Raw genomic sequence first — 12660 nt, 5'->3', positions numbered from 1 at the left:
AACAACGTTTACAACTCAAGTAAACTCCGCACAGCTATATGGATATGTAAGTACGTACGTGCCGTTTTCCAGCAACATTACGACTTTGAAAAGGGGTGGAGACTCGAAGGAAACGAAGTGGGAGTCAGTTATGTCACCAACGGAGGATCGTGAAGTGGCCAAATAACAACGCGGTGCGTTTAAACGTCTCGGCTCGGCTCGTTGCTAACTTAGTTTCGTCTTCGCTTCGCGCAAGTTGTCTTCGTATTCTCTTAGCATTTATATATATATATTTATTTATTTATATACGTACATATACCTTTCTCTTTTTTGTTTTTTAAACGTCTGTGTCTGTAATATTTCGTTTTCACACACTTTATGTATATCACGAACTTTTAAATGTGTCGTGATATTATCAGAAGTTTTAATGTTTTTGGTTTAAAATTTTCCATCAAGAAAAATTTAAGAAACGAGTGATTGTTCGTAAAAAAAACATATATACATACATACATATATACATATATATATATATATATATATACATACATACATATATATATACATACATACATATATAACACACACACACGCGCAAACATAAGTTTACATATATATTTGTGTGTGTGTGTATATATATATATATACATAAAATAAATAAAAAATAAAGTGAAAGGTGAAGATTTATCGATAATACGGGGATGAAGCCATTAAAGGATGAACGTAACGATTTTATCATGAAAAAATAAAGCACCGAGTAAATAACAGACCTCCCAGGTAAGAATATAGTTTTTTTTTTTATATGTATACATGTATCCGTTTTTTCCTCAGACTAATCGAATAATATAAATCTCATGCGAATGAAATTCTTTTCTTCTTCTTCTGTTTTTCTTCTTTTTGTTCATACGATTGTATTTTCCTTTCCTTTTGTCTTCTTTTTATACATATATTCTTTTCTCAAACTAATCAAATGATATAAATTCAATGCGAATAAATTTCTTGCCTTTTTTTATTTTTCTTTTGTTTGTATGATTTTTTTCTTTGCTTTTTTTTATATACATTTTTTTCTCAGATTAACCGAATAATACAAATCCGTTGCGAATGAATTTCCCTTCTTTTTCTATTCTTTTTTTTTTGTTCTTCTTTCTTTTTCTTCCCCTAATAATTGTATATAGCGAATATAATTTCTTGTTCGTCACATATGTACCATATAAAAATCATATAGAGTAAAGCCATTTAAGTACAATGAACGTTGACGTTGCTTTATAAGATAAAGGATTGAGTTGAGTTTTAATTGAAACAAGTATACTTTTGATTGCTTCTCCGAAGAGTCTTTAAATTCCTTGCATAATTAGAAATTAGAAATTGTAAATATTTTTTTTCTTTAGTTTTCTTTTTTCTTTCTCTTTTTTTCTTTCCGCTTGTGTAATCCCCGAATTCGAAGATATACTGTGTTCCTTATCTTTTCTTGCCTAACTATTGAGCGTAGTGATCAATTTGACGATATGTCTTTATGAACCTCGGACCGATAATTAATATTTAACGATGACTGATTAGTAGCGAGTAAGTTATCAAGGAAAAATATAAAAAAATAAAAAGAAAACACGATCATGCCTAAATATCATTGCAAGTTTTTATATATAATTTTAATCACGAAACTGAGTAACGTCACATTCCCGCCGTTACAAAAAAAAGAAAAAAAAAAAGAAACGAAAAATTAAAAAAGAAATATTTTTAAAGCATAAGCTCTTACAAAGTCGTACGATAAATCGTTTACAACTGACACTTTTATTGTTTCTTTTAAATCTTCAATATTTTACGAAGTATTATCTACGAAAGAATTATCGTTCTATTTTTTACTTTTATTTTTTATCCTTTCTTTTCTAACTTTTTTATTGAAAATAGAAAAAGAAGGTCAAAAAGGACAAATCTCTAAATGGTCAAAGACGCTTAAGGGAAGAAAGAGAGGAGAAAAAAAAGAAAAGAAAAAGAAAAGAAAACGATAAAAAGAAAAAAGAAAGAAAAGAATCTGCGTACTCAAGATAAAATCATACTTTTTATGTTCGACGCGTATAATCTTTTAATATGCATGGACGTTAGAATTGATTTATGTGAAGTACCGAAGCGATCGTAAGCCGATGAGGCGCTTAAGCACGATCGCATGATCCATTAAGTGGTCATATTGCCATTAAATGCGCATATTTTATCGGGGAAAGAAGAGAGGAACGTCTCGTGATTTGAAAATTGCTATAAGATTGTTGATTAAGAGTTGACGAGCGATGTTAACGTGAAATGTCTTCGGCAAATAAACATCATATCAGAAAATTTCCATTGAATTTTAGCATTTAGTATATACGAAGTATATATTCTCATATATGTACTCTTATAGTGTGAGTATATATATTCGTTAACATATATTCCTGTAGTATGTGTAAATATATAAAAAGAGAGAAAGTATACTGTGTACGTGCGTGCATGCGCGCATATGTATACGTATATACGCATATATATATATATATATATATATATATATATATATATTATAAATAAATTGACTTTATTAGAATTATTTAAATATTTTTAATTATTATATATAAAGGCATATATTCTCTATATAGATGTTATATGTAAATATAATATTTTATATAATATATATAATATATGTATATACATATATGTCTATTAAAATACAATAGTAAGAGAAAAATTTGATATAGATTAATATGAAATGTGTTACATAAGTGAGATTACGATTTGCTTTGTTGGGCTTATTGAAATATTTATGATTGATATATTCTAAAACGTATGTTTTATACACATGATGTGTGTATGTGTGCGTGTATCTATTAATAAATAATCAGAATGAAAACAAATATGACACGAGTTAAAAATTTTTGTAATATTAATAGAATTACACTATTGTTAGACTTATTGAAATATCTATAATTAATATATATAAATAATTATATATATATATACATATATATACACATACATTTTTTTTGTTGATCTATAATAATAAAAAAGTTTGTAAATATTTCTTAAAATATTCTTTTAAATTGATAACATTTTATATTCCTCGTATATTTTTACATGGTACGATGTCTTATTAATTTTATTCTGTTGATAATAGTCAAGATCAATATATTAGAAAAACAGGTTTCAATAAAATCCAACCGATTAAAATCGATTATACTCTATGTTTATGAATAAATAATCTTATAAGTATACGGTACAAAAAATATAGCCATTTATTTTGAAAGTGATTTAAATCTATTATTTTTTTGATTGTAAATCGTTTAGAAATGAAAAGATTACGTAGAATTAACTATTGTAAACGTTAATTTGATCTTTTTGAAAAATGGATGTAAGCCTTTTAGAATTTTGAATATAAACGGTTCATTCAGTAACACACACACACAATGTATAAAAAAATATATATGTATATATATATATTAAGTATATATAGTCTTACTACGCAAAAATGTGTGGTATTGATCTGCGCGTAGCGAAGGAACAAAATCTGAAACTTATGAAACCAACCCGTCTCTCACAATGCAGATGTATATCCATTCTTATAACTAGACTTCACGTAACATGTACATGTATGTATGTATATTGATGCTTTATATATTCACTCTCGTATATGTATCTATAGTTAGTAACCGACTTTGCTTCTGCGAAGATATATCCTGTTTCCATCGTTTGATAATCGGCATTCGATACGGGAATCGCGTTAACATCAATTATTGATATTTCCGATGAGTATGATTGTAACATGATCACTTCCTATGTTTCGTTCTTCTCATGATCATCGAGATAAAATTTTCCATTAATTTCTATCTAGTTGGTATCTTAATAATTTATAATTATTGATTTTTCATATGCCGAGAAAAAAAGAAAAGAAAAGAAAAAAAAGAAGAAAAAATGTATCATTCGTTAAAGTTTCAACTGATCAAAGAGATTATGTGCATTGGTTTGCTTTTTCTTTTTTTTTTTTTTTTTTTTTTTCATATAACTGCAGAAAACAAAAATTTTCATTAAATTTTTATCTGATCGATGCGATCGTTCGCATCGATTTCTTTTTATTTTTCATATGATTGCAAAAATTATTCATAAATCCATTCTCTATCATTACGTTGGTTTTTCGTTTGTTTGAATAAATTTTTTAAAAAACTTCCTTGTAATTAATCCAAACGTTGTACTGAATTTTTTAAATTCCTAAATAAATTTTTCATAAATTTCTATCTGATTTATAGAATCATTATAATAATTTTTCACATATATACCTGAAAAAATTAATCATGAATTTTTATCTTAATACAAATTAATATGATCTTTAATATAATTGTTACACTAATTCGTTCATATGTCCTTTGTTCATAAATTTCAATTTCATTCATGAAATCTGATTTTTAATATATTCAAAAAATGTCATAAATTTCTGTGTGAACAGTGATTAAATTGATTCCCGTATATGTCTAATCAAATTTTTCATTAATTTTTATCTTGTTTATGCAATCATAAAATTAATTCTTAATATGCCAAAAGAACAAAAATTAGAAATTCTCTGAATTCTTATCATATAAATAATTACCATCATATCGAATAAATTTCAGTAAACAGATATATAGACTTTCTCTTGCTTCGTGAAAGTTATACTTAAGTAATATAAAAAAATTTTCCTTCAAGTGAATTTTTATAGTAAAACGGCATCTATCAAATTACTTATTCCTCTTTATAACACATAATCATCGATTATTAATCATACAATCGTGAAAATGAAAATTGTTGCATTTGACTTTACACGAATGAAACTACATTTCACAATTAATGAAATATAAAAATATTATATATTTATATAGATCTTAAATATAGTGTATAAAAATATCTAATTTTATTTTATTTATTTATTTTTTTTAATGCGTCTTATAAATGATTTTCGTAAACTACAATTATAATATCTAATAATATTATATATATATAATAATATTATATAAAATTATATATATATATATACACACACACACAAACTAATAACTGTATGTTATACAAACAAAAATAAGTCGTTTATATATCTATATATAAAAGACATTAATTATAAGGAATAACTTCGATTACTATGTGTATAATGATTTTAATGAACAATATTTCAAAGAAAAGTTGAATGGTTCCGAGACTGACGTAATTTGATCGTGATTGATATTTTTTTCTTCTTTTCTTTGTAAGAGAATGCACAGAGGACATATGAAGGCCAACTTTGTTTTTTCTTAATGCAATCATATATTTTTTTATTATGTTCATCGATTCAGCTCCAGTAATTTTGTATAAAAAAATGATGTTTAACTTTAAAGTATTAGAAAATTATCGAAAATATTTTTTTCTTATTCCTTTTCCTTTTTTTTTTTTTTAACTTTTCTAGGTTCACTTCTTTGGGAATATCATACAGTTTAAAAATATGTTAGATCTTTTGTTTCTAAATTACAGTTTCTTAGCTATACATCTTAACGTTAAAAGAGTATTCTTCTCTAAATATTTTAATAATAAAAAAAAGGACAATATTATTATTATTATTATTATCATATTATTATTATTATTAACTTTTTATACTTTTCTTTAACCTAAAATATAACGTACATATAATGTACAATAGAATATTGAAAAAACATATATTGTCGTCTTACATGTTTTCATAGAAAAAAAAATCTAGAAAAAACGCCTATAATTCTACATCAGTAATCAAACTGGATTCTAAAGGCACGTGAATTCAGAGGATATAATTTTATAGGATAAAGTATAAGGACATTTGATAGGTAACAAGTAACGAACAAAACAGTGGACAAATTATTAAAAATAACGATTTCAAGTTGCTTATAAATTTTCTACGAGTATTCTTGAACGTTTTGAGAAAAACATTTATTTATTTATTTATTTATTTATTAAATAAATTTATTATTATTTTGTCGTCACAAAATATGGAACATAGACATGTTAAATAATTATATCGATTATTACGGTTATACAAAATATGAAGTTATTAATTAATTAACGAATCACAGAATGCGATTTATGCAAACTTAAGTGCTAATCGCTGATTATTATTAAATAATTAGTAAACAGATTTATAACTGGATCTATCTGACCTTTCCTCATTTCTACGGGCTTACCTAACTCATCACATAAAAAACTTGTTAAAGATAAAAGATTTTCTCTCTCTTTTTCCTTCAATTCAAAATCTAATATGAAATCTATCGTATTACGAAGCAAGATCGTATTGACGCAAGATTCGAAGAATTTATCGGAATATATTTCTGCAAACAAATATCAAACATTTTCTAAATTTATAGTTTAATTTATAAAAATCTTCTAAATTTATAGTTAAATTTGCGGTTTCATATTTATATCTTTAGAAAGTGTTAAGCGATCTTGTAGAGTAATTAATGAAATTCAAAGAATTACAGGATCTCGAGAAAGACGCAAGAGTTTGGCAAATATTAAAAAATTGTAAAAATTATTCAACTTATAGATTCTCAGATATCAACGAGAAAAAATATTAATTAATTAATATAAAAAAAAAAAGAAATAAATTTATCAACATTGATACTGTTGATATAACATTGTTTATCATATTTACAGATCCGAAAATAGTGATATGCAGATTGCATGTAATTCGTCCATTTGGAAAGGTACTATTAACAATCGTTTATATTATCTGTCAATATAGATTACCAAAATATTACTATTTAATGTTTACTTTTTATTCTTATTTATTTCTTTTTTCTTTTTATTTAAATAAAAGGATGAAGGAAGGCAAAGATATCGACGATCAAAAAACGGGAAACGACAACGGCGCTTACGTACATTGTTCTGAGAAAACAAACGAAGATAAATTAGACGTTGCACGTACAAAAGAAATAATTAAAAATTCTCACAGTATCCATCGCGAGATACAAGGCTCGTCCGACTTTATCTGTAAGTACTTACTTTGCTTTACTTCAATTTACTTTATTTTGCTTAGGTACTTTTTATTTACTAATTACTTACCCACATATGTACATAATTTCTTTTTCCTTTTCAACAATGATAAACTTACAAAATATTAATTATCGATCATAAGTTCTTATATTTTATTAATCGTTTATGAGATACAATATCGCTGGATATCGTTTTGCATTAACGTTTAACGGTAAAGCATAATTTTCCTTTCCTCATGCTGCGAGGATGTCACAAAAGTAAGTACATATAGAAAATGTTACATTTGAGTACTTAAACATAAAAGGATCGTGTTAAACGGCGGAAGTGAAAATAGTCTGGCATTGAAGTCACTTTAAATTCAAAATAACAAATCAATATATATAGTAGATTAATTTCTACTTTTAAAGATTATTTATCGATTACGATAATTTATCAAACTGAACTGTTTGATCAACTTTATCTATCGTATCGTTATACATAATACGTTTTATCTAACTCGAATACCTATTTCAAATATATAGTTTCACTTTTGATGATAAGGAAATAAATTTTTAAAAAATATTTGTTTTATCACAACAAAAAGAAAATATATTTGGATTGATTCAAAAAATTTTACTCAAAGTCTTCGAGATCTCGTGATCATCGATATTTTAATATACAAATACCTTATGTATATAATAATATTATACATGATATTAAGATATAATATATTACACATTAAGATATATATATATATACAGGTGATCTACCCCGTATAATATAATAAATCTATATTATACCTATGAAATATATATACATATATAAATTTATTATTGTTATCTATCGTAGTGATCGAAGAGCCAGGGGATGATGGCGCAAAGCGAAAGAATAACTTTTTGGATTCGACATTACGATTGGCGAATCGTTGGGTCAAATTTACTTGTTCTAAGAAAAAACTGTATAAAAGGTTACCAATTTTAAGTTGGTTACCACGTTATAACAATCAAGATGCAGTTGGAGATTTGGTTGCTGGTATAACTGTGGGATTGACAGTTATTCCACAATCGCTTGCGTATGCAAATGTAGCTGGATTACCAACAGAGGTGAGCTCTCCGATGAGGCCATGATATATTTACATAAAATTATTTGTAGTATTTCATAATTATTTATAAGGATAGAGAGTTGCAAAATGTCTACAGATCCGTTAAATCTCTCAATTTTCTTTTTTTTATTACATATCAAAGATATCTTAAAAGATTTAATATATTAAATATTTATATATGTACATAGGTTGATCATAAATTAAAGGGTAAAAATAATATAACATATAGATATTAAAAAAAAATTTCATGATTTCGTATTTCAAATATTTTAAGAATAAATATTTGAAACGTAATAGGTAAAATGAAGATAATAAAAAAAAAAGAAAAACAATAATTTATTTATTTATATCTAAATAAAACAACAATAATTTATTTAGTTATATCTAAATAAAATAACAATAAGATAAAATATCGAAATAAACGACACTTATATAACAATTATATTTAAATATAAAATAGTGAAAATTCCGACGTTTATATTAAATAAGAAATTTATGAAGATATATATTAATCAGTAATAAGATTTTGACAACTCTCTTATTTACAATTTAGTTTAATGTTTCCATAAAGATTAATTAATGAAATATTGCAGTACGGATTATATGGCAGTTTTTTGGGATGTTTCGTTTATATAATATTTGGTTCCTGCAAAGATGTACCATTTGGTCCTACTGCTATACTTTCTCTGTTAACTCATCAATCTGTTGCTCATTTGGACGCGCCAGAAAAGCATGCGATATTATTATGCTTTCTAGTAGGTATCGTGGAATTAATCATGGGGATTTTTGGACTGGGTGAGTAATCGAATGTAATATATCATTCTCGTATCATATTTAATGATAGATTTACGAACATTGATAGTACATATACATATATATATATATATATATTTTCTTTTTTACTGAAATGTGAAATGTCAATATTACGATCATATTAAAATATGGATCCTCACTTTTTTTTCATTATATTAGTTCGTGCTATTACGTCAATATAAAGTCAAAAAATAATGTTCTTGATCAAATACGCAATATATTATGCTTAATTAAAAAATGATAAATTACACTTTCAATCTTTTTAGGATTTTTAATTGACTTTGTATCCGGTCCGGTTAGTTCTGGATTCACTTCGGCGGTAGCACTGATAATCGTTACGTCACAGATAAAAGATATCCTAGCTGTCTCTGCTAGGGGATCTACCTTTGTACAGATGTGGAAAAGCATTGCTGAGTGCCTTTATCAAACATCGATATGGGATACTACGCTTGGTATATGCTGCATAGGTATCCTACTAATACTCAGGGTAAGTTTAACAAATTTTTCATGATTTTAATCAAATATTAATATTTCATTCGTATCATCAGATGATATCTTCCTTCACGATTGGTCCTGACAATGAAGAACTTCGTACAAAAAAGCAGAGAATAATAAATACGCTTATATGGTTGACTTGTACCTCGAGGAATGCACTTCTTGTTATAGTTTGCGGTTTGTTAGGATATCTTTTTAGTGCCGCACGTGATGCACCCTTTCAAGTAATCGGTAAGATCACGAAATAAATAATAATATTGGTCTAGCATAAATGAAGCTAATTAAATTTCTTCTGATTATATAGGTCCCATACCAGGAGGTATGCCTACTGTACAATCACCTCCATTTGGATACATCAAAGATGATAATACTACAGTCACATTTATAGATATGTGTACAAATTTGGGAAGTGGTATTCTTGTTCTTCCACTTATTTCTTTGATGGAGGATGTGGCTATTTTCAAAGCATTTTGTAAGAAAAAATTTACTTATTAAACAAAAATATACTATATATATATATATATTAAAATTAAAATTTTATTGCTTATAAATTTAGCGCAAGGACAGTCAGTTGATGCCACACAAGAATTAATAGCAATCGGTTTAGCAAACGTTGGTAGCTCCTTTGTACAGGCTTTTCCAGGTACGGGATCTCTTAGCAGAAGTGCTGTATATCACGCTTCTGGAGTAAGAACACCAATGAGTGGTCTATATGCAGGTATGTTGTACAAATACTTATTGATAAAACTAGCGCATAGAAAATTTTAATACTTGCATTTTCTTCTTCTATAGGAATATTGGTGATATTAGCACTTCTTTTTCTTACACCTTACTTCAGTTATATACCAAGAGCTAGCCTAGCAGCAATCATCATATCTGCTGTTGTCTTCATGGTCGAAGTGAAAGTCATTAAACCAATGTGGAGAACCAAAAGTGAGAATTAGGTTATTAGTCAATGTAGAAATAAATAAAAATTCAGTTAAGCATATCTCTTGAGGAGAATTTATATAAACATTGTTGAGTTTATATAAGGTTTATAATAAAGATATCTTTTCTAGAGTCTGATCTAATCCCAGGATTAGGAACTTTCATTGCCTGCTTGGTGCTGCAACTTGAGATTGGAATTCTCTGTGGAATTGGTATGAATGTATTGTTCATTCTGTACCATGCAGCAAGACCAAAAATATCTGTCGAGAAATTAACTGTAAATATATTTTTTATATAATTTATGAAATATATATTAATTATTATTCAGAGAAACAGATTAAAGTATCATAAATTAATTATTTCATTGCATAGTAAGATTATGCTAGATCACTCAAATATATATTATATTTTTTTGAAACAGACTGTTTCTAGTGCTTTGTTGTATTTATTTGTGTTTATATGTATATACATTTCTTTTTTCAGACACATTGTGGGATCGAATACCTGATGTTAACACCAGATCGTTGTTTAATCTTCCCTTCTGTGGATTATGTGAGAAATTTAGTGACTAAATATAGTCACAGGACAGAAAGCGTAGAAACACCAGTTGTGATAGATTGTTCACATATTTATGGAGCAGACTTTACAGCTGCTACAGTCGTTGAAAGTCTGACCAAAGATTTTGCTGTTAGAGGTCAACCTCTTTTCTTCTACAATCTAAAACCTTCTGTTTATGCTGTGTTCGAAGGCATCGCACCATCAAATTTTGTTGTTTATTATGCTCAAGAAGCATTGGATGATTTACTCAAAGAAAGAGGCTATTTCAATCACATTAAGCGAGTTTCACTATCAGCATAAGTTTAAATCAATGTGTCTTCAAGGAACTGTGTATCACTTAACAGTGTTCGATTTGACAAGGCAGAATAATGCTGATAAATCGATTATCACAAAGACATGGTACAAGTAAATAAACTTAATAATAGAAAATCTATGGGTAGTTAAAAGCGTGTTTCTACCATTCATTTCTTATCCTTCAACATGTATGTAATTCATAAATACATCTCGACTATAAAACAAACCTTGATTTTCTTAAATCTATGGATTTTTTTTAACCTATTAAATACTCGATCATTTTTCTTTTCTATTTATTTAATTAGAACTTATTAACAGAAAGATACGTGTATCATCGAGAATATAACGAATCAAAGCTTTTACTTATCTTAAATAACATTACCGTACATTTAGTTTTCCCAATGTGCTCAAAATTTCAAATAACAATAAATAATAGCATCAAATTGAAAATAATGCAAGGAGCCGATCGCTTATTGGCTCTTTCTCGAATTCAACATGGCGCTCAAAGGAACCGTCCAATCAATGGCATGTCCGCGAGACGTCACGTGACTCGTAACTGTTGCATTTGCGAACACTAATAGCGCCATGAACCAATCGGAATTCGTTCGAAGCGTTCACAAACACTCTCGCGTAGTAGCGTGTTGTGTGGAGTGAGATAAAAAAAAAGATGTCGGAAAGGAAAGGAGTCAACGGGCTGCAAATGGTGCCATCTGACGGTCATGTGCGAGCAGTAGGAACAGAGCGATATGCAGAAGGTAGTCCTGCTCGCCATATTTGTTATTATCGTCGATGGGGTAGGCTAGCTGGCGGAGTTTCGGAGTGGTGAGGTGTGCGGTGCGTAATGTTTGGATATTCGTAAGATTAGAAAGGCTTCTAGCGGGCTAAGATATTCGGCCGTCGAGCTAACTCGCGAACAAATTATCCTGTATTCACGGTGTGAGAGAAGCGGTCTCTTACATAAAACTGCTAGGGCCACGGAGGCTCAGCTGTCTTGTTCAGTAGTGTCGAGTGCGCGTTTATTCTGTTTATGTATGTATATATATATATATATATATATATATATATGTATGTACGTATGTACGTATGTATGCATGGTATGCATGATACCGTGTACCTGAAATTCGTGCCGCTCTTCCATTATTTGACAGTGGAGCTACAATTGCCAGTGCTTTTGTTATTGTTATTGTTAATGTTGGTGGTAGTGACATAATTATTAAAAAAAAACAAACATAGCTATACCAATGTTAATGGTGGTGAAATTGGTGAAGGTGAACACCACTTCTGCTATCGCTGCTGCTGCTGCTGCTGCTGCTGCTGCTGCTATTGCAGCTAGCTGTGGTGGGGTGGTGGCAGTAGTAGTAGTGTAGTGTAGTAGTAGTGTAGTAGTAGTGCACTAGTGTGAATAGTAGTGAGTAGTAGGAGTAATAGAGTAGTAGTAGCAGTAGTGTAGTAAGTAGTAAAGTAGTAGTAGAGCAATAGTAGAGTCTAGTGTAGTAGTAGTAGTAGTGAGAGATAAATGCAGCAGTAAGTTAGTAGTGTAG

General features: G+C 28.2%; 1 protein-coding gene across 1 annotated transcript; it reads left to right on the top strand.

Moving 5' to 3' along the window:
* The first annotated feature begins 203 nt into the window (after positions 1-203).
* Positions 204-11345, top strand: LOC122634640 (sodium-independent sulfate anion transporter). Its single transcript, XM_043823772.1, has 13 exons — positions 204-458; positions 647-753; positions 6613-6662; positions 6776-6948; positions 7780-8033; positions 8626-8827; positions 9112-9332; positions 9394-9571; positions 9645-9812; positions 9897-10058; positions 10133-10273; positions 10399-10544; positions 10751-11345. Exons 4-13 carry the CDS (start codon positions 6777-6779, stop codon positions 11123-11125), a joined length of 2019 nt encoding a protein of 672 aa, XP_043679707.1. The 5' UTR covers positions 204-458; positions 647-753; positions 6613-6662; position 6776; the 3' UTR covers positions 11126-11345.
* Positions 11346-12660: the final 1315 nt, after the last annotated feature.

The sequence above is a fragment of the Vespula pensylvanica genome, chromosome 15 (assembly GCF_014466175.1).
Source record: "Vespula pensylvanica isolate Volc-1 chromosome 15, ASM1446617v1, whole genome shotgun sequence".
Classification (NCBI taxonomy): domain Eukaryota; kingdom Metazoa; phylum Arthropoda; class Insecta; order Hymenoptera; family Vespidae; genus Vespula; species Vespula pensylvanica.
Note: the sequence above shows the minus strand (reverse complement) of the source record. Positions and strands in the feature narration are given on the sequence as shown.